The sequence below is a fragment of the Cynara cardunculus genome, assembly GCF_001531365.2.
Source record: "Cynara cardunculus var. scolymus isolate 2C chromosome LG 2, CcrdV1, whole genome shotgun sequence".
Classification (NCBI taxonomy): Eukaryota; Viridiplantae; Streptophyta; class Magnoliopsida; order Asterales; family Asteraceae; genus Cynara; species Cynara cardunculus.
Window position 1 is genome coordinate 6,806,166 of NC_037529.1, and position 26,780 is coordinate 6,832,945.

Genomic DNA, 26,780 nt, shown 5'->3' on the forward strand with positions numbered 1-26,780 from the left:
TTGTTGGAGGATTTTGGAAATAGTTTGTTTGGAGATCTTTATATCTTATTTGAAGTTATATTCAATTTCGTTATTGGAAGATTTTATTTTGTATTGGAGACTATATTTTGGAGGTTTTATATAGCGCTCCATTACGTTTTGAAGTAACCTCCCTTCCTTCGGAATGGGGCTTCGGAATGGGGGTGTTACAGTAGTAGACTCAAGGAGGATCCACTAAGAACACACCAACTTGAAGGATATGGAATATACTCCGAAGAGTGATTTCTAGAAAAAGGAATTTGCTAATCCATATCTCTTGAGGACATCAATTTGCATTGTTACTGGTCTTGATACCACATAGAAATATGAGTTGAAATCTAAACATTAGTGCAATGGTGAAATCCGGAAGAAATATCCTCAAAATAAATTATGGAACTAGTTATGACTGACTGCTTGCTATGGCATCCCTACAACATTGTCTGCTGGAATTTGTGTTTATGTCTCACCACAAGTCTTACACTCATGCTACCTTTATTTATTCCGTTATTTGCAATTGTTAACTCAACAATCAACCAAAGTCTTCAAAATCGTCATCTGAAACCATTTCTTTCATTATACTTTCATTAAGCTTTTACTAACATTCATGTGGACGATACTTGGTATTTGTACCACTTTATTACTTAAAAGACGATATCAAGGATAATTGTATATTTTTTTTTTGTCCTAATTACCACGTTTGAGGGTGTAAAAGCTCCTATCAGAATCCGACTACACATTGTTTGGTTCGATTGGGGTTCATGCATCACACGATTATCACACTCAAATATGAATCGAATAGCACATGATTTTCACAAGAAATCCACTACACTTTGTTCAATTCGATTAGGTCACACGATTATCACAACCCAGTCGTGTATCGATTATCACCAAATATGGTTGCACATTGTTTGGTTTGATTAGTTTCACGTATCACACGATTATTACAGTCCAATCACTAGCGATTATCACATGAATACTAAAATCATGGGATAATTCCAATTATAATTAAAATAAGATAAAAAATTATAAAAATAACTAATTACATTAATACCTTTATTGATTTATTTTTATTTAATATAACTTAAATTATTGGTTAAAAAGATTTGAGACCCACAATTGTTCTCGAATTCTCGTATATTACAGAGGTTCTCATTTGAACTCTCATATATATATATATATATATATATATACACACACACACTCTTGAGATCATGTGAAGCCATATTGTTCCTATGAAAATTATAAGACCATTTTTTTACACTCGAAACTTCACAGTAAAACACTGTGAAGGTAACATTCAGAGTGTTTTTGATGTGAAAGTTCATATTTTTTTACCTTCACAATACTCTATTATGAAATTTCAAATGTAAAAATGATGTCTCACGGATTTCACGAAAACATGCTGGTCTCATGTAAACCCTACATTGTATGTGTGTGTATATATATCCCAATGCATCTAAGGATGATTGATATATTTAGAATATATTACCTTCATCTAGAGCTTTGTATAAGGTTTCTATTAGGGAACCGTCTTCATTTGCCTTGATCCTACAAGTTACATTGAAAACTAAACCCAAAGTTGGATATTACAAGAACCGGAGGTGGTGAGATGGTAGTTCAAAACCACCATAAAACGCCTTTTTCAATTAGTGTGCAAATGTATGTTACATATGGGTAATTTTATTTTTATTCAAACATAAATTTCATTCAGAAACAAAAACTACCACTTCACTGGATCATCCACCGGGGTGTGATTGATACAATGCAAATTCATGTTTGGTTTTTGGAATGTTGATGACTTGCTAATTAAACCAAAAGGGTGGTTCTCATTGACATTAGGCTTATTGCTTTCAAGAGGCTCTCCAGATTTGGTTGGCAGATGCTTCAGGATTTGAGGGATGCCCCAACTTTCACAAGGTCCTCCAATGCTTTAGAGATCTGTGTTTCTGTCATCCCTTCCAATCGAATACCCCTCTCGACACCCATGTCTGTACATAAACCAAAAACACGACGTAAGAACACTGATTGATACCAAAGAAAAATTAACATTAATAGATGATGCGTTAACGTTACCTGCCTTTCTTGAATCCAAGTTCTCTTTTTTTAACGTTCTTCTTACCTATTTCCCCAACTTTTTTTTATCTATTGATTCTTTTCCTTTTTCCTTTGGGCACTTTGCACGAATGGAGGTCGTCACAGAAACAGTGCCGGTCTACTCCATGTGGTAGAGACCAGGTGGGATATACCAGGCTCGTTTCGTTTAGTTTGGTTTTTAGATTATGTGTTAGGTGTCAAGTAGTGCGCATGGATTTTCTTTAGTTCGGTCATCTTTCTCAGTTGGATCCTAATACTGATTGTCATGTATTCAAACCCATCAGCAAGATTGGAGCTTCTAAATAATTCAGGTTTCTTTCAGGCCTTTGCTCAAAACATAAAAAATAAGAAAATATAATTCGAGCATAAAACAATCTCTAATGTAGTAATGATGAAATATGAGATTCATAATCACATATCATAAATAAAGCAGTACTTTCTATAGAATAATACAAATGAGGGTTTGAGGCATCCAGCAGTCTGTAGTCTGAGGAAAGGGGGTTCTACAAGGGGTAAAATGTAATGAAGTTTGTCTAGTTCTACTTAGTATAACAGTAATTTTTCCCAGTTAGCTGACAAAACAATCAATTCTTCCTAGTTCGTACCCATTTTCCTTGATGATATGGATGTCATATTGTCATTGTATTGTAATTCTTTATTATGTGGAAAAATGTGGCATCAAAATCAACATATCCCACGTAGGCTAAAAACCTCTTTATCAAGTAACATGAGCATGGAATGGGAAGAATTAAATGTTTGTTACACTAATTGATAGTAAAAAAAAATCATCATTACACTGAATAGGAACTAAGACAAACTTCGTTGCATTTTGGTTTTTCACAAGGGTACTTGATTAGAAATCTGTTAGGTGTCGCACTAAGCAGTTTGCAAATGGTTTAACCGAAGTTTCTTAGGCATTAGGATGTCTAAAGCAATTGTTAGATCAACTATTGACTCTCTTATGTTCAAATGGCATGAAAAGACTTGTTTTTTTCCAATTAAACTAAAGGGTAGCTAAAGGGAACTAAACATAGCTTCAGTATGAAACATAAAGCAATAAAAAAAGGAATATGTTTAAATTGTGCAAGTGATGCTGTTTGATGGCAGTTGTTCCTCCCAACCTATGATGGGTAAACTTTAGTCATTTATGTCTGTTCCCCAGTCTCAATTGGTATTTTAGTGAAAGCAGTGACTCAGGGTGTGAGTTCCCTAGACTTGAAGGAAGGAGCTATATGTGCTGACGAGCCTGTTATATTTGAACTTTCCTTGGTTAATAGCTTAACATGTACCAGGAGATTATTAATCAATAAGCATAGTTTAACCAACCAACAACCCTCAACAAAAGCAAGTGAAAATCTACAGCTATACTTCATGCAACAGATGCTTAAATTACAAACTTGCCCGATTGTTTGTTGAGCAGTTCCAACATTTTCTTATCAGGTGATATTAAGAAATCTTAAGAGTTAACTTTAACAAATTCCAAGCTGCCACTACATTCAAATTGGGGCTTTTTGTCCAAAGGCTGCTATCTGACTTTTAATTTTAGGGGGCGCTTGGTTCATTTTAGGAAATGAGAATAGGAATGATGGGATATGGGAATGACTTTTCATCCCTCCCCCAAATTTTCATGAAGAATGTGAATTGTAGAGCTTTTGGGTAATGGGCCCATTATACTATGTAATACCAAACAACTTTTTACATTATCACTTCGATTCCCCACCCCCTAATCCCNGCCCCAATGAAGCACTCCCTTATTCTTACACAATCCATACGTCTTGCTCAGGCAGTAAGGCCGCATGATCTAAAAAGGTTGTAAGCAAATCCAATATGCTTCAAAAATCAAAACCTAGGTAGAGAGTGAACGAAGCTAAAAGGAACAGGATGTCCCCTTTTAGTTTTAGTATTGAACCCAACAATTTACAAATGCAAACTTACATTTTCTGAGCTTATTACATGTCTTCTGCTTTGGTATTGTTTGTTCAAGTCATCATCACAGTATTATATTTCTCAATTTTCATAGAATGGATATCAATGAAGAATTCAAAGTTATAATGTAGTTTGATCAGCATATGTCACCTCAAAAATCCAAAATCCAGATTTAGTTTTCTCGTTAAATGCTTGGCACACTGAAAGTGAAACCCTACACCAAGTGTCTAATTATCTGGACCTAATCAGATCCTCAAAATAAATCAAAAGAAGATCATTTCAATTAAAACTAAAACCACCAGATATAAGTGATTCGAAAAAATTATAAAGGGGATTTCGCACCGTATCTTGCCCATAGTTGAGGCTCGGTGCCACTGCATTCTCGAATCAGTATTGGTAACTTAGGGTTTGCTTTCTTCAGCTCCTTGTAATTCTTCTCAACGAACGCCCTATTACCAGAAAGAAATGGAAAACATGTAAATTAGGTCAAACAGCTAAACGATTCGAAATAAATCGATGAAATCTGAAATAAAAAAGATAGGTCAATTGATTAGAATGATACCTTGTGGAAGAACTCGCTTCTGAAGTTTGACAAAAGAGAACTCGAAGTTCTTTCAGATTCTTAGATAGTTGTCCCCTCCATGCCATCTTCTATCTCCGACCTTATCGAATCAACAATGGCCGTGTTGCAGGCTTTCAGCACTTCTGAGATTTGTGAGATGGTCGCCGTGCGCCTCCAGCCAAGTTAAAATTAATACGAGGGTAAATTACAAAATAGGCCCTCCAACTATATTTCAAATCATTCGAACAATAGTTATCCGATTACCAAGTTACGTTATTATATCGGATAAATATGATAATGATTGAAAATTTTACTCGATAAGAGCGATAACAATGACCAAGGGTCTAACCAGGTAAATGAAGGTGATCGTTCTTACCCGGTTAATGTTTACCGAGTAAATTTTTGTATACGACGATGTCGTTTTGATGAACCAAAATCTTACATGATAAACAAAGTGATAATATTGAATCTTACTGGTAAATGTTTTACTTGGTAAGTGTTTAGTAAAATTTTCAAACGTATCAGATAATATGTTATAAATTCGAATTTTAAAAATATAATACATTAATTAGTAGTGGCTAATGCTTAAAAATATAATACGAGAAGGTCAGGAGTTTAAGTGGGGAGTTTGTAACAACTCGTTCCATATGGATGGAAACTGAGAATTGTTAGCTCCTTATAAGTCCCAAGTAGTGGGTTACCAATAACTTCTACCATGGTTTTAAGTTGGATTCGAAGTTATTGAGTCAGTATGTTGCTTTGGGCTTTGGGGGTGTTAAAAATGGTATCAGAGCCGATCCTTGTACCATCGGGATGGTGGGAAAAACGTCATTGGGTATGATGAGTCCTCGAAAGGGGGTGTTTGTAACATTTTAGGTAAATCCCACATTGGCGATGACAAGGAGGAAGATTTCGGACAGGCCTAACGAGGACGTAAGGAGTTTGAGTGGGGGAGTTTGTAACAAGTCGTTCCACATTGATTGCAAGTGAGAATTGTTAGCTCTTTATAAGTCTCAAGTAGTGGTCTACTAATAAGTTCCACCATGATTTTAAATTGGATTCGAAGTTATTGAGCCAGTTCGTTGCTTTGGGCTTTGGAGGGTGTTACAAATGTCATTGTTTTGGGCTTTAGGGGTGTTACATAAGTCCCTCCTTCTAACAAACTTTGTTAACCCAGTTAACTTAAGGGGTGTTTTGGTACTTCCCTCTTTTTTTGTCTTTTTCTTGATTTGTATAATAAAATGATTTTGTCTTTTTATCATTAATACCCTACCCAACACTTCCCCTCTTACCCTCTCCTCTTCATCAAGTTGCATCCCACCCCTAATTTTGTCGGCCTCCATTAACTCTGCCACATACACAAAAACACAGGCCACATTCTCACACACATTGGTCACTTTTTCATCACATACCTTAACACACTTACACACATTAACTCATACAAAACATATATTGCATCTGTATCATTGTGATCCCCCCAAATACAATTATTCTCCATCTCCGAACAAACCCACTGTCTTTATCTCTGTTTTCTATGTGAATCACATACCTACTGTTTCTTTCCTTCCCATCACGCCACCTCCTTTACCCCAATCAGCTTCCTTCTATGGTGAACCCCCAGGCCACCCTTTTCTCCCTCGCGCTCCCCATCTTCTTTCTCACTGTTACCCTATTTGTAGCTCACTAGTCAAGTCACTTAATTTACTTGTGTGTATGAGAGAGACAGAGGTTGTTGATCAAACTTTAAAAAAAATAGCAAACAGGCAGGTATAACACTGTGTGTATGTGTATGTTTTTAATTTTTTGCACATGGAATAAAGTATAGAAAGAGCAAACATGTGGTTAGGGACAGTGATTTGATCTCCATTAGAGATTGAAAAAACTCAAGGAAGGATGAAGGTCCCTTTGAATATGTGTGTATGGTGAGAGGGAGAAGTAGTGAGCGAGAGAGTCCAACAGTGAAGAAGTTCAACAATAGATGTTGCATTACAGGTGAAAAGGAGACGATGGGTTGTATCAGTAGGAAAGTGAACAAGATGATGGTGTAGTGCCTACGATTTTTCAGTCGGAGAAGAAGAAATAGTGATAGGGGAGAAAAAAGTTGCAGGTGAGGGATGGGTCTCATCAGAGGGAGGAGGGAGAGAGACGATGATCAACATTAAAGGTGTTCGACGGAGGCTTGACCGGAGTGGGGGTGAGTATTTCACGCCGACGATGGTAATCTATGTATATTATGTTTGCACTATATAAATATACATATATATATATATATATATATAATATTATAATAATAATATTTTTAAAAGTATACATGATATTAGAATATGATACAATTTTGGTTCATATGATAAAAAACAAAAGACAAAACAAAGAGGCTAAAAGATGAAAATACCCTCTCACTTAACTAGGTTAACGGATTTTTTTTATTTTGTTAGAGGGAGGGACTTGAAGCGTGCATTTTTGCATAAAACAGGTATCGGGAGTGTAATAAACACGTTTTAGGGACCTTAATCAAACAAACCGCAAACTACAGGGACCATGATTTTAATTTACTCTTAAAAAGGAAGAAACGCCGCGCATCCTCATAATCCCAACACTTACAGTATATAATCTCGACCATCCATTAACTTTGCTTGTTCGTCAGTATCATCCAACAAAAGAACGAGCACCACGTCTCTAATCCACGTGATGACTATAATAACCAATAAGAGGCCACTCGCCTATCCTATGTAAGAACCCCCCGAAACTTTCTTCTCTCCTCAAGACAATCGATAAAAAATTTCTCCAATTTTCAAACCCTAGAAACCCGATCTTCAATTTCCCCTTGAAATCGATGGCACCAAAGGCAGAGAAGAAGCCCGCTGAAAAAAAGCCGGCGGAGGAGAAGAAAACAACCACCGTTGAGAAGGCACCGGCCGAGAAGAAACCAAAGGCCGGGAAAAAGTTACCAAAGGAGGTCGGCACCGCGGCTGGAGACAAGAAGAAGAAGAGAACGAAGAAGAGCGTCGAGACATACAAGATCTACATCTTCAAGGTGTTGAAACAGGTTCATCCAGACATCGGAATCTCGAGCAAAGCGATGGGAATCATGAACAGTTTCATCAACGATATCTTCGAGAAACTCGCACAAGAGAGTTCAAGGCTTGCGAGGTACAACAAGAAGCCAACAATAACGTCAAGGGAGATACAAACCGCTGTAAGGCTTGTTCTTCCGGGTGAATTAGCCAAGCACGCCGTGTCAGAAGGTACCAAGGCGGTGACGAAATTCACAAGCTCTTAAGTAATTCATACTCTTTGCTAATCGCTTGTTTTCATGTGTTCGTGATATATGTTAGGGTAGATTTTAATATCGTCCGTTGATTTCGTATTAGTTATGTTAATCGCTTTTTCTGATTTTCAACTTTTATTAGGGTTAGTAATTGATGTTGTGGATCTAGAATTGGTTGCTTCAAATTGTGGATTCGGGAACATATATGTGATATGATATATGTAATTTTCTTTCAGCCATCTTTAGCTGTTTGTTTGTTCAATTGCCTTCCTCTTATTGTATGAATCAATGGAATTTATGGCTTTTGTTCTATTCAAGAACATAAATATGCTTTTCGATAATGATCATGACGGAGAGAAGTTGTTGCAACCAACCGGGTGGCTTGATTATGGAGGAACATATTCCGAGTACTTTTTTCCTTTTTTTAATGTAAGGAACATCGATGAGTTGATTTAGGATGTGGTGGATTCGTAGAATATAAAACGAGAAATTGATGGATTGTGTAATATAAAGAATGAGAAGTTTATTGATTGACTTAACACTTGTTGATTGATTAAATATTTGAGAAGCATATGTTAGTGTCGTGTTTAAAGAACATATGAAATCTAATACGAAAAAGAACATATGAGTTTTATATTGATGTGATTTCATATGAATTTCGTATTAGAACCAAATAAACATTTCCATGTGATTTTTAAATTTAATGTTTGTGAATTTCGATTCCATATGTTCTTTTAAACCAAAAACGGGATTAGAATGGAATCCAATTCTAAATCCTACCAAATTTCATAAACCAAACGAGTCCTATGAGCTTCTATCAAGCTCATCAATATGGAACCTAATGTAACTTGATGAAGTTCGATTGAGGGTGGGCATTGTGAGAGAATCTCTTAAGAGTTCGGATGGAAATGGAGAGAGTAATGCATCCCATTTCTTCGACCCTGTCCGACTAAAATAATTACCAGTATTTAAAACCAAATATACTTGTATTATATATATATATATATATATTAACGAAGTACAAAAAATTATAATTCAGGTGAGATTAGAACGGGTAGTGTCATCCTCAACCCGTTCCGGCTATGAAATATACCCTCGTCTTCTCTCAGTCATCCACCAACGCGGGGAATCCTGACCCTAACACCGGCAAGTACCCATCCCCATGATTAAGAGGTGTTTGGTTGGGGAATTGAGGGGTAAGAAATAAGATGTGATCTGGTTGAATATAATATAATGGACCCATCATCCGAATCTCATTAATTTCCATTCTTGACCAAATTGGGAGAATGGAAATTTTATTCCCGCTCAATCCGTCTCTAAATGTTGAATGAAACATATTTTGTATTTTCAAGTTAGATAAAATATATTTGTATTAAAAACTATAAAACAAAATTTCATGAATTATATTAGTTTAACCAAATAGCATCCTTGTGGTAATCATTACACGAAATTTCCATCTGTGCTTAATAGAGATTTGGCGAGTATAGAAAATAAAATATGGAACAAGCGAGATCATGAGAGAAGTAATGAACCCAAGAATTATTCTAAGCGAGTGCACCTTTAAGAGCCCACAAAGTAGCGGTTTCACCTAAGGTAAAGTGAACGTGGTTTGACATATCGAAAATCAATTGTGTCGATTTGGTGGATAAAATTCATTTTTCTATGGAATCGACATTAATCTTTAAAATAAATATATGTTACTTTGGAGAGGAGATAAAATATTATTAAAGTATTCAAATACATTTAATAAAATATTATTTTTCATTCTAAACACTTAATTTCAGTGTTTTCTACTGGTGAGAAATTTAACTGTTTCTCTCTCTCTTAGATATGAAGTTTTAGAGATTTCTTTTATCTCTCTTTTTCCTTTATTTATTTTAGCATACGGTATAACATAACTGTTAGAACAAAAGTGTATCATCTATACTACCTTATAAACGAGATTTATAAAGTCTTAAAAACAAATTTTAATGACAAAGTACTATACATTTATGCATGAAGTCTTAAAAGTTTTAAAAACAACTTATAATGCATTAAGTACTACTATTTTATGCATTCAGTCTTAAAATCTCTTAATCTATATTTAGAATAACATATCATACAAGTTACCAATGCACATCATTATATTTTCTTTTTATATTCTCAAGATACTTTTGACACCTTTCACTAATGTCTTCATCCTCTCATACCCTTATGTCTTCTCCCCATCCCCCAATGTGGGATTCAAACTGATATTCACCATAAGTTATTAAAAGTTCKCTCATTCATCTCCCATTCAATTGCTCTAGAACTATCGGTCTCGCTCTCGATCTCTTGATTCTTTGCTCTTGGTGTAAATGGAACACATTTGTAGAGTTGTTTAAATATGTTATATTATAAATATATTGGATTTTAAACTGTCATACAATTTTTTTTCACTGATAGACTGTAATTGGAACTATGACTTTTATTTATTCAAATTGTATTAATATGTAAGGAACAAATGTAACTTATATCATCGTTAAATGTTCTCTAATAAAACCACTGAAACTTCAAAATTATTAAAATTCACGACTTTCGCCGCATTGTCTGGGTACACAACTAGTAAATCTTCAAAACTTTTATTTTAGCATAGCTGTGCGTGTGGGGATGTTTTAAATAATTTGAAAAATAGAATTGTGGTTAAAGAATAATAATTAGAAGTGCAGGGACTGGGGCTGCCAAATCCCGTAAGTAGCAAAACGCGCGGACCCATTTTCTGGATACTACCCGGTTCTTTTGACCCAGTTATAAAAGCAAACTCACCCGCTTTTCACATTCAAATCATTTTCAGATTTCTTTAAACCCGATCGAAACCCTAAAAGTTCTCTTCTCTCGTGGTACATCTCCGACGAGCAACGACGGCGATTTCTCCCCTAGCCTCGACGACACCGAAGCATCAGAAGCATCAACGACAAGCATCCTCTACTGGTTCTGCATTTATCCTCTACCAGTTCTTCTGGTTTTTCTATGTTAGGGTTTTAAAACATGTAGCCCTGCTATAGAGATTGCAATACGATCAACCAATGAATCTATATGATTCATGAATCCACTAAATTAATCGCCAACAGAAATATATAATAGATTGCAAGCTATTTTCATTACCTGATTAATGAATAATGATATTGCAATGCCTGAACTAGAACATCAACCTCATGTCTTGATGAGTGAGTAAGTGTTCCTCAAATTTTCAGTGAGTTGTGAGGCTTTGAAAACTTCGATTTCTATATATACATGTAATAATAGAATGTTGCTGCTTGCTTGTCATAAAGGAAGATGGCAGAAGCCATACCTGGTTCTTTGCTTGATCGTCTTTTTCGCTCAAGGCTTCAAACTTTCACCAAAATGATTTATTTATTAAAAGTTTGAAATGTAAGGATGTTACATGAATCTAAACTAAAACCTGAATTCTAATTTCTGTCCCATTCAATTAATTAAATGGAAAAAAATTGGTTCAGTTAACCTAAAAATCGATGCATTTGATCATCTTTTGTGGGCCAGAATGAACCCCTCATGGATTCTCCTCTCACATGTGTGAAAATCAAACTCCCATTATTACGTTTTTGAGGTTTAATTTATCCCAAGAGTTTGTTTTAGCAAACATCAATTGCGATCTTTTTGTTGCTGTTTTTTAACACCCAGTTTTTTTTACCTTACCTCAGCCTGAGGGAGCATAGCAGAAAGGATTTGGTGGGTTTCAGGTTCCACAATGGCAAAGAGACTGCTTGGTTCCCAGCTTTTTGTGAGCAGTAATCTCTCCTCCTCCATCTTTAGAGACGTAGTTTTCCCCCTTTCTTTGTGAGTAATTGAAGATTGTGTTACGTAGGATTGTCGTTTTACACTACACATAAGGACTTGAAGAGGTTGTTTTCCCCATTCGGTGAAATCACTGAAGGTATATCTTAAATTTTATTATTTTTTAGGTGACTTTGAATTATTTCATGCTAAGATGGTTTCAATTAAAATGCAGCTAGACTTGTTACCGATCCAAGAACTCAGAGGCCTAAGGGGTTTGGTTTTGTTACATTTGAATCAGATGTTGATGCCCAGAATGCGTTGAAAGCTATGAATGGGAAGGTATTCTCGATCTTTTAGGTTATCTATATTTCTGGGTATGAATTGAAATAGTTCAAAAACCCATTTGAGTTTGTGATTTCAAGATTGAACTCTAGGGTTTATTGGTTTTGGTCATTTAACATTCTCATTCCATGCGCTGCATTTATATAATGCGAAGAAATAAATGCATCATTATTGTTCCATTTAAGGGGGTTATGATGATGAACCTATAAAGGGAACTGTAGAAAAAAGAAAATGATGTAAATGAAAGAAATTTGTATGGAAGATTAAATTTTGAAACCAATAACTTCCAAATCTTAATCGTAATGAAAGAAATACTTGATTGTTATGCATCTTAATCTTATCATCTACCAGCCTGTTGCTTAGCATAAATTGGTATTAGATAATCTTCACAAATCAAGTATGTGACGAACACCATAAGGGAAGACCAAAAAGTTATGATCTAGATGAATGGAACAAGGGGGAAATTCAGCTCTTTTTGTAAGTCCAAGCTCAAGCCTCAAACAAAGGTATTAAATATTGCTCAATATGCTGAAACATAGATTTGAAACAATCTTATCTTTCTGGTTAGAGTTTGATGCCTAGATACCTACTCTCAAAATATGTAAGTGGGAATTCGATGATCTAGCAGGCCCGTAAAGTTCTATAAGTGGGAATTTAATGCATGCAATAAGGGTAGTTTGGGTAGTAAAGAATAAAATGTGTTGTGTCAGTGCTTTTGTTATGTTTGTAGTGAGGGGTATAAATAAGAAAGGGTGGGGGGAAGCAGTGGGGCTATGAATGTTCAAGAACATAGAGGAAAGTCGGGGGAGAGAACCAGTCTCTCGAAAGTTGGGTTCTTTTGTACAAATTTCAAATGGCAATACAATTTTGGTTGAGAATTTTGATGGGCATAAAATTGGTATGTTGAGATCATGGTGATGACTTGTAAGATGGCGTCGTGGACAAGATTGAATGGAGTATAAGCGCAGTTCAGGTAGAGTGTTTAAACAAAATGTCCAAATGATGATGAAGCACTTAAAGAGTGTTTAAACAAATGGCAGGAGGGGACGAGAAACAAATCGAATAATTAAACACCATGCTGAACAGAAAACAAGGTAATTACACCAAGGCAGAGAATGGGAGAACGCAGAGGAGGTTCACCTGACGGGGTTGTATTTGTGCAATTAAGGGAAGAAAATTGGAGATTCCGGTTTTCAATGGAACAGACCTGGAAGGCTAGGTTTTGACGGCAGAATGATATTTCTTGTTGAACAAATTCACACTTCAATCTGCTCCCCTCTGCTGGTTCTAGTGGGAGCACAAACGGCTAGGTTTTAAGGGCAGAATGATATTTCAATGGAATGTTTGGTGTTCCCCTCTGCTGGTTCCAGTGGGAGCACAAATTGCTGCTGGTGACATTCAAAAGGGATCATACATTTTAACTAGCCAATTTGGCACGTAAGGTATGATCATGTTATCACAAACATAAGAAAATCATGCGTTTCATGCCAGTACCAATTTTGATTTAACGGCTACTTATTTCATAGCTTTAATTTGAGATGCGGACACAGGTGGTGCATGGCTACCATCTCGTGCCGTAAGGTGTTGGGTTATTTCCTCCTGACTCCATGTACGAATAAAGTGGTAGGAGTAAATATAGGGATAAGCGTCCATATGATCCCTTAGACCTCTTTTAAGGATGAGATGGGATGAACTTAAACTGATGATTTTGAGATAATTCAGATTGACGGTGGAGGGATCCTTATGTGAGAATTCTTTTGCTCTATAACAAGATGGCTCAGTGAAGGAGATGTTACAAGAAATTTAATCCCTCAAAATTGAAGAAAGTCGTTATGATTCAATCAGAGGCCGTATAATTTATCTACTGCAAGAAGGAAGTCAATGTATTAGTAGTGCAGAAGTATGATGATGAAAAAAGGATTGAGGGTAGCCTCAAAAGCTAGAAGTAAAGCCTGCGAACTATGAACTTGGTAGGTGAGATCGATGGTCAGCACTCAGCAGATGGTAGTACTCATGACAGTGGCATAATCAGTATGGGATAACCATGGGAACTGGTGGAGCCACAATTTTAGTTCCAGATTCAAAAGACTTGTGGTTATCCATTTTTGTTGCCTTTTGACTTGTATTAAGCCAGTTCTAGATTCAAATACATTATTGGTGATGTTATTGTTTACAAATTCTAGTTTGATGTGCAGATCGTGGATGGTAGATTGATTTTTGTTGAAGTTGCCAAGACAGAAAGAAACATCAGAGGAGGATGACACCATTCCCAAGTGTAAACATCATTTTCTTGATACGTGGTTTCAGTTGCTTTTAATGACTACAAAGCGCAGGTTCATTTTGGATAATGAATATTATTCATCATTAATATTAAATCACATTATTCATTAATGAATAACCACCAAAAGAGAGGTTCAACCCACAATAATCATGAATGGTGAAGAAGCAAGTAGATAGAAACAAGAGGTTTCTCGCATTGAAACTGATGTCACACCAAGCCAAGAAATATATCATGACCATCTAAAACAGACCCAATGGTTAGAAAAACTAAATTCCATTTTTCAATTTAACTACAATTACAGACACAGATGAACAACATCATTCATTATTAAAGTAAGCTAATCAGCTTTCTTTGGAGATTTGGTAGCTTTTGATGGAGATTTAGGCTCTTTTGCAGCTGTCTTCTTTGGTAACAGAACTGGGTTTATGTTGGGAAGAACACCTCCATGTGCAATGGTAACTCCAGCCAACAGTTTTCCAAGCTCATCGTCATTCCTAATCGCCAATAAAACATGTCTTGGGATTATTCTGTTCTTCTTGTTATCTCTTGCTGCATTTCCTGCCAATTCCAAAACCTATAGCCAAACAAACAAAAACACAGTTAAATTGTGTTTTTAAAAAACCCTAAATTAAGGTCTAGGGCAAAAGATGCGAATTTAAGATCGGAATTGTAGATGAGAAGTTTCGAATTCGAGTTGAAAATTCCCACTGAAATGCTTGGTAAAATCAATCAACTAAACCTACAAACCCTAAATTTCAAGTTCCAACGGTTCAAGTACAAGAATCAATTCGTGGAAACCCTAGAATTAAATTATAACCTGTGGGGATCTTAACTAGAATTGATTGAGAAACGGAATTAACAGATAAACTTACTTCAGCAGCAAGGTATTCAAGAACGGCGGCGAGGTAAACCGGAGCACCAGTTCCGACACGTTTAGCATAGCGTCCGTTCTTAAGGTAACGGCCAATCCTACCGACAGGGAACTGCAGACCAGCTCTGATGGAACGAGTCACCGCCTTCTTCCTTGGACCGCCTCCTTTCCGGCCTCCGGCACCCTTCTTCGCTTTTCCGGTAGTTTCCATTTCTCTCTTTCGCTATGTTTGTTGACAAGTGATTGGTGATTTACTTCGGTCACCGGTGAGTTGTTTATATAACATGGATTAGTGGGGGAGGATCGGGTCTGTGAAATGAGATGGGTTTGGGCCGTCTGATTGGGATTAATCAACGGTAGCGTTTTGTTCTGTCGTGATCCGTGTGAAATGGAATGGACCAATGAGAAAGCTCGTGAAATTTTTGAGTTTCGCGTGAATTTTTGAGAATTTTTATCCTTCCCGCCTGATGGTTGTTTTCCTTTTCATGTTTCTTTTTTCAAATTCAATTTTGTCACGTTTTCAGTTTAAAAAATTATATATATTTTTAAAATTTTTGATTATTTTTTAATTAACAAAAATGGGTATTCATTGATTTCTTTTTTGAAATAAACATTGCATTTCTTCATATCGGAAATAAAAATTAAAACCTTAACAGTTTGCTACTATAATGTATTGTCGCTGAAATTTTGAAAAGCTGAAAATAATGAGTTTTGTGTTTTGATGGATCAGAAGGATACTCACGCAATGTAATGAGATACATTTTGATTTTAATAGACCAGAAGGATACTCGCACAATACAATGGTTATTGAAGTTGAAGCTTTAACTCAACGCGTACAAGACGATCACTTTAAAATGTTAATATTAGGTCTTAGCCTAGAGATGGACAAACTCTGGAATACGACTTGAGTGATGTAAGAAGATTTGATAAAGATATGAGCATTCTCTCAATACTAATAGAAATAAGATTTCCTTAAATCTAATTAGTTTGATCGACAAGTCTTCGATTGGTGAAAGTGGTGACTTTGTGGATACTTTATGGGCACAATCTATAAGGATTCACTTTCAAACGATCGGGATCTTTATATACATTTTTGTGATACAAAGTATTTAACCATCTTCTTACTGCTGATCTCTTAGCGGCATTTATACTCGTACCTATTTTTAGTTACTTTTGTTTTATTGTGAAAATCATCAAACTCGCTCAAATGTATTTTTTTTTCTTCTCTAATTGAAATCATTGTATTCTCGACCTACTACTCAAGGCTCTGAAGTATGATCCCTGTGGATACGATCTTGTATTCTTACCACTCTATTACTTGTAGAAATCACAACGTTGGCGTGCACTTGCGCCACCATTGTGAGCATTTTATGCCTACAGTGTGAACACTTACAATTTTCTGCTAACAACAACAACGTTTGTTTTATACTCCTAACATATGATCATTACTTAGTTTACTTAATCTATTAAAACATAGTGATTGGTAACAAATGATTGTACCTCGTCACTTGCCAAACTGAAAACTAGACAGAAGAAATCGAATATGTATGACGGATTAAGGTTTATGCTAGTGCTTGAAAACTATCTAAAGATTGAAGTTTTAATTGCAGGGAAAGAAAAGGGAAGATGAGCAGATTTCATTGTTGGTGATTTTGCGTTTGTTTAAGGGGCTCCAAAAGTAAGTGGGTCGCTTTTGCAAGCCCTGGTCTTAATGGCTTTGTTTCAGGGACTCCAATGGTGAATTGGATCAATCCGGATAATGTTTGGATCAACGGAAAAACATGCGATCTATGACTCGAGAGGAAATAATTCGATTAAGTGATTAGAGATGTTTTAAATGGCTAGGTCATGCCTTATTTTCCAGAGGACGGTAAGATATAAGTAGCTCATGAAAGTTAGAAAAAGAAACAATCTGAACTGTCGTATGTCTGAACGAATCAGACATAAGTGACATATAAGAGTTTTTTTTTTCCTTCTTAAAAACACCACTCACATAGTGATATTTCATGAATGCTTTGCATCTGATTTTTTTTTAATACAAATTGGTTTAATATGGCATAAATCTGACACTGCGTAAATCTGACACTGTATGACCTTGTTTTTCAAAAAAAAAAAATCAATAAGTTTCGTGAAACAAACTCTTAATAGTTGGCACATTTTTATTGGTTTGAATTTAGAAGCATAAAGTGGTGGGTTTATTAATCGAAACAATTTAGAATCAGTTTTAACAAGTTGTTGAAAAAAGATCTTATACAGATTCAAACGTTTATCAATTTACAAAAATAGACAATCAGAATTCATGATTAGCTCTTATCAATCAAAAGTAAAATAAGATTTTAGATTAACACCTTTTAAAAAACAAACATATGTCAGTCATTATAAAAAAGTTCATTTTATATCTGAATCAAGTAAATTTAGAATTTTAGATATTGAGAATGCGAAAGTATGTTTTGATGTGGAAAAACTGGTCCAGTTAGGATGCGTCCAGCCCAATTTTTAATTGTAAGCTTATTTGAAGTAGTGATGGCCAAACTGGTATGGCACGGCTTGGGACTGTTGGAGAACCGAAATCGGCAAAGGACCGGTCTGGCCCGGGACTGGTTGAGGGTCCGTTGAGCGGGACCGGTTATGCTTTTGAACGAGTTTGTGGGAGCCCGGTCCGATAAGTTCAAAAAACTAGACGTTTTTTTTACTTTTTTTTTTCTTTTTGGACTTCTAAACGATATATACAAGTGTTATGGAGTATGATGTAAGATACCAACGCAAAAAAAAAAAAAAACATTCACAATTTTCGGTTTCTCGCTATATTTTGTGACTTCGGCTCGTATTCATTTATCGCTTCTACTTCACAATTCTCATTTCTTTCTCTCTTTGTCTTATAAAATGGCCGGTGAACAACATGATGCATCGAACGAACAAGTTGCACAAGTTCTCGTTGAGCACAGACGAAAGTCCGAGATTTGGAATTCATACAACTTGGTGATCCTCACGAATGGGAAAAGAAAAGCACAATGCAAAATGTGTCAAGCTCTCCTTACAGATGAGAGAAATTCTACTTTAAGGCGGCACACCGAAAAAACTTGCTCGGGGTTGAGATCGGGGGCGATTGAAGCCAACCGATATTTGACACCCGATGTCAATATGGTTGTTTAGTGTCGAGTTGAACCGACAAATGGCAATACAATGTGTCATTCAAAGTCGGGTTGCCTTCTGGACATTTCGACAACCATGCCGCTACAAAGTTGATCCAAAAGACACTACAATCACGATACAAGCTGGTAAGTCATCAAACCTTTAGACGTGATGTAATTAAAATGTGGAAAATATGTCGAGGTGAAATGCAACAAATAATTTCTCTTTTGTCTAACAACATTTCTTTAACGTGTGATGTATGGAGCGCACCGCACAACATACAGATTGTCGGTTTCTTATATATGCATAACGACACATTGGATTGAGTCGCAATCATGGCATTTATTCAAACGTGTAATTGCGTTTGAACCGTTTGGTACGTCACATTCGGGTGCACATCAATTTTCAATTATTTAAAATGTTTTACATTTTATAATTTATCTACTAAAATAATTAACATTTCATTTGATAACGCTAGTAATAAAAATCTATGTGTGAAAAAATTAAAGCCATTTGACACCTATTGTAAACGGTAGATTATTTCATACACGTTGTTGTGCACATATAATAAGTTTAGTCGTTCAAGACGGTTTAGATACTTGTAAACCCGCGATAGATAAGTTTAGACTTATGTTGCAACGAATTTTTACAAAGGATACGAAAATGAATGCGGAATATAGAAAATATTGCAAAAATGTTGGTTTTAAAGCTTTAGGACCAATGTTCAATATGCCCGTTAGATAGAATCAACTTATTTTATGATTGAAAATTTGGTAAAACAAAAAAATTATATTTTATCATTTTATAAACACCATTACCCACAAAATTCTATTGGGGATCTTGATTGGGTCGTGGTTGAAGGATTGTACGATATTTTAAGCGATTTAAAAAATGCGACAAATTTTTTATCCGATATTTATTATCCAACAAGCTATTTACTTTTAAATCATTTATATATTTTGGCAAATAAAATTGCACAATATGAAGACCATCACGATTGAGGAAGATTGACGAGTTCAATGAAAAATAAATTGTTAAAATATTTTATGAATATTTCATTTTCTTTTCTTTGTGTTGCGACTTAAACATGTATTTAAATGTTATCGGTGTTGAAGTTTTAATTACACAAATAGGTGTGACCTTTTGTTTAGATACGTCTACGAATAATTATTTTTCAATGGAACAAAAATGTTTGTTTAATCATAAATTTCAAGATTTATTTGATCATTATAAACATTTTTATGGACAAGGAAACCAACAACAAAGCTTTTCAAGTCGTGGATTTACGGGTTCTAGTTCTTCTAGTGGTCATTGCAAAAGTCGGAAAGAGTTGATGATTAATTTAATTAACGAGGTTTTAAATGAATCAAGTAAAAAAAATAGATTTGATAATGATTCTGGTGAACTAAATATGTATGTGCATACTAACTTTGTGGCCGCATGACTCGAAAATGATGTCGAAGATTTTGAAAATATTGATCTATTAGATTTTTGGAAACAAAAGTAACCTCAATTCTCGGTTTTGGCATGCATGACACGTGATATACTAACAATCCAAGCTAGTACCGTAACTTCAAAGTCATCTTTGTCTCTTAGTGCCATGATCATTTCGGTACATCGGACAAGACTAAGCCTCGAGTTCGTGGAGTGTTGCATTTGTTTGAAGGATTACTTGGATAGCATTGATAGAAATCAACATACGACATCGTTAGAGGTGGAGATTGAAACAGTGAAAGAAAATTTGGAAGAAAATGAAATCGCCATGGAACTAAGCACGACGCCAACTATCGATATCGACGACACTTACTCACAATACGACGATGATGAAGAACTCAACATTGATGACCAAGAAACTATTAGACGAATTCAAGATACCAACTGTCTTCAAATCAATCCGACATGAAATATCGACGATGAGTAAGTGTATTTTCAAATAATTGAATATTTGAATGTAATTTTGATTATAATAAAACGTATTTTTAAAGTGTATTTGAATTACCAAATTACAAATTTTATAATGTATTAAAAAACTCTATCATTAATTTTTTTCGGGTATTAATTTTTTTCGGGTAGGGACTGAAACCGGTTACTCATAACCGATTATAAATCAAGTTAAACGGGCTCGAATTTGATAACCGGGACCAGAATCAGGAATAGGGGTGAGCAGCGGAACCGGGTACCCGTCTACGGAACCGGAACCGCCTTGGAACCGCCGGTTCTGGAACCGGAACCGATATGAGTGGTTCCGGTTCCGGTTCCTAAAATACGGAACCGATTGAGAATGGTTCCGGTTCCGGTTCTCAATTTTTCGGAACCGTTACCCGTCGGGTACCTGGTATTTTTCAATAAAAAAGTAATTATTATTTTTAATACCAAATTTATATTAAGTTTACATCTTAAAAGCACGTCGTCATCTTCATCTAAATTCTTCATATAAAATGATTCGTATTTTTTCAAATTGGGTGTTCACTTGGATTCATAGTATGTAATCGTTAAACTTTGAACAATTACTATTATAGTATGTAATCGTTAAACTTTGAACATTTTATATTAGTCTATTATGGTTTGTAATCGTTAATCAATGTTTGTAACCATTATTCTTTATAATTTGTATTCTTGCTTATTTATTTAGTGTTTTGGCAATGTTTTATTTTTTATTTCTAAATAACAAAATTTTAATATTTTAAGAAGCGGGTACCCGGAACCGAAACCGGTTCCCGGCGGTTCCGGTTCCGATTCCAAAAATTTAAGAACCGCTCTAACCGGTTCCGGTTCCAATATCTCAAGAACCGCCGGTTCCGGTTTCGATCAAAAAGAACGGATACCCGCCTATGCTCACCTCTAATCAGACCGATTATGAGTATCACTCTTCCGACTCGGACCGGATTTGGCCCGGCCCGGGACCGGATTTGGCCATCACTAAATTTTGAAGAAATATGATAAGGACACGAAGGGAGAGTAGCCACCGATGCAGCAAACCCCCAAATCTCTGTTTTATTGTTTATTCCTTAAATCTTTCTCTCTCTACAAATCATTCATACCTTTTTTCTTTATCTCCTGTTTTCCCCTAAATTTCCTCTCTCTACAATTCCGTTTGATTGCATCTCCATCTTCTCCGATCAATCATCTGCGGCCATGGTTAGTTCACCAAAAATAACACTCATCTACAGTTAATACTTGTATATTTTGTTCATCTTTTTTGTTTGTACGTGTATTAGTTTGCAATTTATCTCTTTTGCATGTGTAGTTACTAGTTACGTATGTAAGTTGAATTGTGTAGCACTTTGGTGTTTGGTCGTTGATTTGTGATCTTGATCCATTTATTTTTGATGAATTTGAAACCCTAGTGTTGTAATTGCACCTAGATTTGCTTCCAAGTTGTTGCCTGTTGAGATTCTGGATCTGATTTCTGCACAACTTTCACGATTCAGTCCTTGATCTTTTTACCTTTGCGTGATCATTTGTTATCATTCGGTCCAATTAAATTTGGCGGATTACCTAACGACAGGTCCGAGTAGCTATGAAAATTGATATTTTACATGTATGCCTTTGTTCGTGGAGTGTGTTTATTTAATGTATTTGGGTTATTAACAAGCATATGGCTTGGGTTTTTGGCTTAAGGTGGTGCTATGTCGGAGGTTGTGGGTCCAAATCCTTCTTTCTTCTGCCTGTTACGAAAAGTGGTGGTACTTTCATTTTGATGTTTATGTTTGGAAATCTTTGTTGGTGGCTACGAATTTGCGATTTAGTTAATTCATGCAGATGGTCTGGATCCAAGTAGATCTGTCATATTGTATGTGCCCTTATTTGTTAAGGTCCGAACTTTTAGCATAGTTTAGGTGACACTGTAAAACAAGATTTCGACTTTGTTCTTTTTTGAATTCTAAACCATTAACGCAAAATGGTAGATGTTGTTTTCCTTCTGTTTTTTCACATGCTTTACTTTATGCTACAGAATATTTTTCATCACAAGAATTTTTCAATGGTGATGGGTTTTGATGCCCTTGTTAACTTTGACTCAGAGTCTTATGCATGAATAATATTTGTTTTAGATGGATCATCTTTGTGAAATTGTTCTAGGAAATAGACCGCTGGCGGTTAATTTGAAGTGTTGCACCGGTTGAAATGACTAACATTGTTAAAGGCTATCTTTTACATTGTTAACCAATTAAGTGCAATCTACATTAAATTCTACTTGGCACACAGACAGTCGGTACTAATCCTGGATGCCTCTTGACTTGGAAACTTGTTCCAAAAATAGATCCCACATTTGACATTTTAGGGCCATTTAGACTATTTTAGATCAACCATGTAATAAGGTAGAAAGGGTTGCCTTCATTACGCTGTACAGGAATGCTACAAATAAGAATTTTATTGTGATGGACAACTTATAATTTTTTATCAATTATATATTCGAAACACTGCATTTGAATTTGTAAATTCAAATGTGGGGTCTTTCTGGAAAACTGGTGTAATATAATAACGAAATATATATAAAGGTATATTCGGTGGGGATGCATATTATATATTGAAAAAGGAAATTTGGCCTTTGCGTGGTGACATGATATCTATTGGTATAAATGTGGCATTATGTCTACGATGTGTGGTATTAGGACATTTCCAATGCTGTCCCTACATCCATTATTTATCATCAATGTCACGGGTGATCTACTCTGCAAGTAATTTTGGTGGGGGCATGATATGTATAATTTAATATATAGTGCTAAATTTGAAAATTACTGTGGGGAAATGCTTATTTTGAAAGAGTGAACCAACAAAACAAAACACACATACATCTGTAGCTTAATTGGTTAACTTCCACGTTGTATTTGGAGGTGCAGGTTCTATTTCTGCCTGAAGACTCTTTTTTTTTAATTCGTTATTTGTAACATGTTTTTTAATATGAATCTGTTACTTTGAGCATTCAACAATTTCAACAAATCCCTTGGATCAACCAGTATACCTTTGGACCTTGAAATTTTGGGAAAATTGATCAAATTTTTATTAGTAAGATTTTTTAATTCTACCATCAATCTTATGATCTTTAAATAATTTATCAAGTAATTTGTTTGTAAATTTTAATAGATGTTTTAACAGAAACATGGGCTTCATTTAAAAAAATAGCAACTTATATTTTTTGTAGTCAACTATTTCTTCGATGTGAAAGTTATAACAATTGTACATTATCAAGTGACGAACAAAAATCAATTTATATATATAGATGTAAATCTACTTAAAATTTTGATTGTGAAATCGGACTTAAAAAATACTTCAGTTTAATAATCGGTGAAAATTATTTTGATTTGATGACTCTATGAAATAGAAGTTTGAAACTAAAAGTAATTGTTAATCTTTAAAATATTGCTCCTGGTTAAAATTCATGCTATAGATTAATACTGAATTAAAATGCAGCAAAGCATATCAAGCAAATGCTTAAAGATGTTTTTTTTTGTTGGGATGAGAAAGTTTTTATGTTCACATGCTTGACCATATTGATTTGTGCATCATTTGAGGTTACTTCAACTGAAGAGTGAAAGGCTTCTAGTTGTACAAATTTTCAGCATAAAGGATCATTTTTTGCATCGAACAGTTGTACCACGTAAAAATATGAACAATAGTTTGTTGTTGAAAACTTGTACGACTACTATTTACCATCTTTTTCTTTATTCTAGTTCCTTCATTTGTTGTGAAGTATAACTTTGGTATTATTTTGACATTTTAATATCAATTTATTGGCGTGACACCACACTTTTAAAACCCAAGTCCACTCCTTATCAATGTCTGTTATGGAAATCATCATATCTACCTGTTACACCTTGTTGGGTGAATACTGCAACATATACAATGTACTTTGCTTGAACCCTACATACTGTGGACACTGATTATTTACCAATGTCCTGGTGAAGCCGACTTGATACTAGATGCCTTATTCACGGCAAGTTCTTTGTCAATAACAAGCTCTAGCTTAGATGGTTTTAACCATTTTCTAGTAAAAAAGAGCATGTATGTTCATCCTTTGCTAGTTTGAAAAATGTTTTCCTGCAGAATATGTTATAGTTTAAACTAGTAGCATGTTTAAACATACTGCACCTTTGTGTATTTTCTTCAGTTCACTTCATTGTGTGCTGGTTGCTCAATTTGATCTTATGCCTTATGGGCAGGCCTGTATACGTGTATATGACTGTGGTTGAAATCTATTTATGCCTGTGTTGCTTCTTGAATTAAGCACCTCAATTGCTTACATCCATTACATGCTGACGTTTGCCTGCTTCAGAATATTAAGATCTATAATAACCAAAGCCAAGCATCTTTGTCTTTCTTGTTTGAGGCAAGGCTAGTGGTGAACTGCCTGCAATATTTATGACTTTCAACTTGCCTTAAATCCTTAACATACCCCCTTGAATAGGATTTTCCTTTCACCGTCAGATCAAGCTAGTTCCTGCTAATCGTCAGGATTTTGGTTGAAAGTGGTCTCAACATGATCTTGAATTAATGACTTTTAGTTGATGAGAAGTTGAGTGATGTCACGTCCTCACGGAAACAGCTGCTCTACTCGTTGGCAGTAGAGGTCAAATCTGCATACATCTTACACTCCGCAGACTTCACCTCCTGGTGGGATCGTTTGGTTTGGTTTTGAGTGATGTCATAATTTCAAATCTTTTGGTGGAAGCGGTAGGAAACTTCAACTTTGTAGCATCCTTTTGTACTCGATGCACTGTGTCTTAGCACAAGTGTCACTTGCTAAAGCATGTATATCAGCACTCATTTGTATATCTTTAACATATTCTCTTCTCTATCAGAACATAGTATTTAAACCATCACAATTGTCTGTAGAATTAGATATGATTTCGAGTGCTTGAAATGTTGCTTGGTGCATTCTGATTTTTCCAAGTTGGCATCAACTCTCCTTGAGCTTAAGAGCATGGAACTTTTAGTAAAAACTACTTAAAATGCGGACACAATTTGCTTAATCACTTGTATAAATAGAACTCTGTACTAGGCTCAACTTGTCTTGGAGTATTGCCCGGAGGAATGCATTCTGCGTGACTCATTCAGAAGAGACGGTGCCTGTTCTTTGTTTCATTAATTATTACGTTATGTCACTCTATGGCTTGCGGTCTGTCAATGTCACGTCTTGCCCAACGACCCTGTTCTGCAAATAAATCTTGTCAGGAATAGGTACAAACTAATAAATTCATCGTATATCACTTGTTCAAAGACAAAAGTACTCTTTAGTGTGTGTAGTCTTGTTTTTGTGAACTCCAAATGAACCTGCCAACTGTTGGAGCAGGCATCTTGAGTTTCTTAAACTAACATGTATTGAAATGCTTGACTGCTATTTTGATTGTTTCCTACTAAACTAACATGTGTTGAAATGCTTGATCCATAGGTTTTATTGGTTTACTCAAACATGTTTTTCCATCTTATAGATGTATGCGAATTTTGGAGGTTTTATGTGGTCGACAGTTGATTCTTACATGATTTGTAAAATCTTGCAATGTAGGCTAATGCAGCATCTGGGATGGCCGTGCATGATGAATGCAAGCTAAAATTTATGGAATTGAAAGCAAAAAGAACCTACCGATTCATCGTGTTCAAGATCGAGGAGAAGCAAAAGCAGGTGATTGTGGAAAAAGTTGGCGAGCCAAGTGAAAGCCACGATGATTTTGCTGCTTCCCTTCCTGCTTCTGAGTGTCGATATGCTGTCTTTGATTATGACTTTGTGACGGAAGAGAACTGTCAAAAGAGCAGGATCTTTTTCATTGCATGGTAAGCATATAAGATGTTAAACCCAATTTATGCATGGATGTGTTTTTTTGGTGGTTGGTGTAATTAATTAACTAATGTTGGAAATTAAGGTCTCCTGATACTGCAAGGGTGAGAAGCAAAATGATATATGCGAGCTCGAAGGACAGATTCAAGAGGGAACTGGACGGAATTCAGGTGGAGCTTCAGGCAACAGATCCGACAGAGATGGATCTCGACGTTTTCAAAAGCCGGGCGAACTAAAAGACGAATGGCTTAATGGTTTAGAAAGAGATGTTAATAGTTTCTATGATGATGGTTTGTTGTTAAAAGAAGTCTTGATAACTACTGTTTCTGAAATATTTTGGCATGTGTTTCTGTGTGGTGGTGGAACATGAATCATGATTACTTATGCTTTCTCCTTCCTTCCTATAAACTTCATCTTCCATGGACTCTTGCTTCAGTTGTAGCCCTTAGTGAAATTGGTTTTCAGTTGAGGTGAAATAAGATGACTGAATGTGAACGGTTTGGGAAGTCTGAATAGGAGAAGTCTGGACTAATCCTAGTAAATTATTGATAAGTTAGTTGATAAACTAGTCATGTTTGGTAAATACTAATTGATAAGTTACATGATGATATAAAATTATCCAAAAACTGATGAGATATTTGGCTATTTATGTAAAATATAACAGACATAATTCAAAAAGTGAAGAAAAAAAAAACTCGGAGCTTATTGAGATGCTACTTGAAATACCTTTTAAAAAAAGCGATCATGTTTCACAAA

General features: G+C 35.4%; 5 protein-coding genes across 8 annotated transcripts; 3 read left to right on the top strand and 2 right to left on the bottom strand.

Moving 5' to 3' along the window:
• Window positions 1–1,621: 1,621 nt before the first annotated feature.
• LOC112507229 (NADH dehydrogenase [ubiquinone] 1 alpha subcomplex subunit 2-like) lies at window positions 1,622–4,785 on the bottom strand. The gene is made up of 3 exons (XM_025111706.1): window positions 4,601–4,785; window positions 4,381–4,487; window positions 1,622–2,006 (listed from the first exon to the last, which is right to left on the bottom strand). Exons 1-3 carry the CDS (start codon window positions 4,684–4,686, stop codon window positions 1,903–1,905), a joined length of 297 nt encoding a protein of 98 aa, XP_024967474.1. The 5' UTR covers window positions 4,687–4,785; the 3' UTR covers window positions 1,622–1,902.
• A 2,648-nt stretch (window positions 4,786–7,433) lies between these two features.
• On the top strand, window positions 7,434–7,946 carry LOC112507343 (probable histone H2B.1). 3 transcript variants are annotated; one of them, XM_025111895.1, is made up of 2 exons: window positions 7,434–7,499; window positions 7,554–7,946. In XM_025111895.1, exons 1-2 carry the CDS (start codon window positions 7,434–7,436, stop codon window positions 7,878–7,880), a joined length of 393 nt encoding a protein of 130 aa, XP_024967663.1. In that variant the 3' UTR covers window positions 7,881–7,946. The 3 variants fall into 3 exon arrangements, with proteins under 3 accessions (XP_024967663.1, XP_024967660.1, XP_024967659.1); XM_025111892.1 differs by having other exon boundaries at window positions 7,434–7,475; window positions 7,524–7,946; XM_025111891.1 differs by having other exon boundaries at window positions 7,434–7,946.
• Window positions 7,947–10,679: 2,733 nt separating this feature from the next.
• On the top strand, window positions 10,680–14,351 carry LOC112506525 (small RNA-binding protein 11, chloroplastic-like). Of its 2 annotated transcripts, none has more exons than XM_025110638.1 (5): window positions 10,680–10,817; window positions 11,549–11,635; window positions 11,713–11,781; window positions 11,857–11,963; window positions 14,162–14,351. In XM_025110638.1, the coding sequence occupies exons 2-5, from the start codon at window positions 11,596–11,598 to the stop codon at window positions 14,225–14,227; spliced, it is 282 nt and encodes a 93-aa protein (XP_024966406.1). In that variant the 5' UTR covers window positions 10,680–10,817; window positions 11,549–11,595; the 3' UTR covers window positions 14,228–14,351. The 2 variants fall into 2 exon arrangements, with proteins under 2 accessions (XP_024966406.1, XP_024966407.1); XM_025110639.1 differs by lacking the exon at window positions 14,162–14,351 and adding an exon at window positions 13,689–13,736.
• Window positions 14,352–14,416: 65 nt separating this feature from the next.
• Window positions 14,417–15,386, bottom strand: LOC112506524 (histone H2A). The gene is made up of 2 exons (XM_025110637.1): window positions 15,120–15,386; window positions 14,417–14,821 (listed from the first exon to the last, which is right to left on the bottom strand). Exons 1-2 carry the CDS (start codon window positions 15,327–15,329, stop codon window positions 14,585–14,587), a joined length of 447 nt encoding a protein of 148 aa, XP_024966405.1. The 5' UTR covers window positions 15,330–15,386; the 3' UTR covers window positions 14,417–14,584.
• A 5,814-nt stretch (window positions 15,387–21,200) lies between these two features.
• Window positions 21,201–26,444, top strand: LOC112506536 (actin-depolymerizing factor 1-like). Its single transcript, XM_025110655.1, has 3 exons — window positions 21,201–21,388; window positions 25,755–26,020; window positions 26,110–26,444. The coding sequence occupies exons 1-3, from the start codon at window positions 21,386–21,388 to the stop codon at window positions 26,258–26,260; spliced, it is 420 nt and encodes a 139-aa protein (XP_024966423.1). The 5' UTR covers window positions 21,201–21,385; the 3' UTR covers window positions 26,261–26,444.
• The last annotated feature ends 336 nt before the right edge of the window (window positions 26,445–26,780 follow it).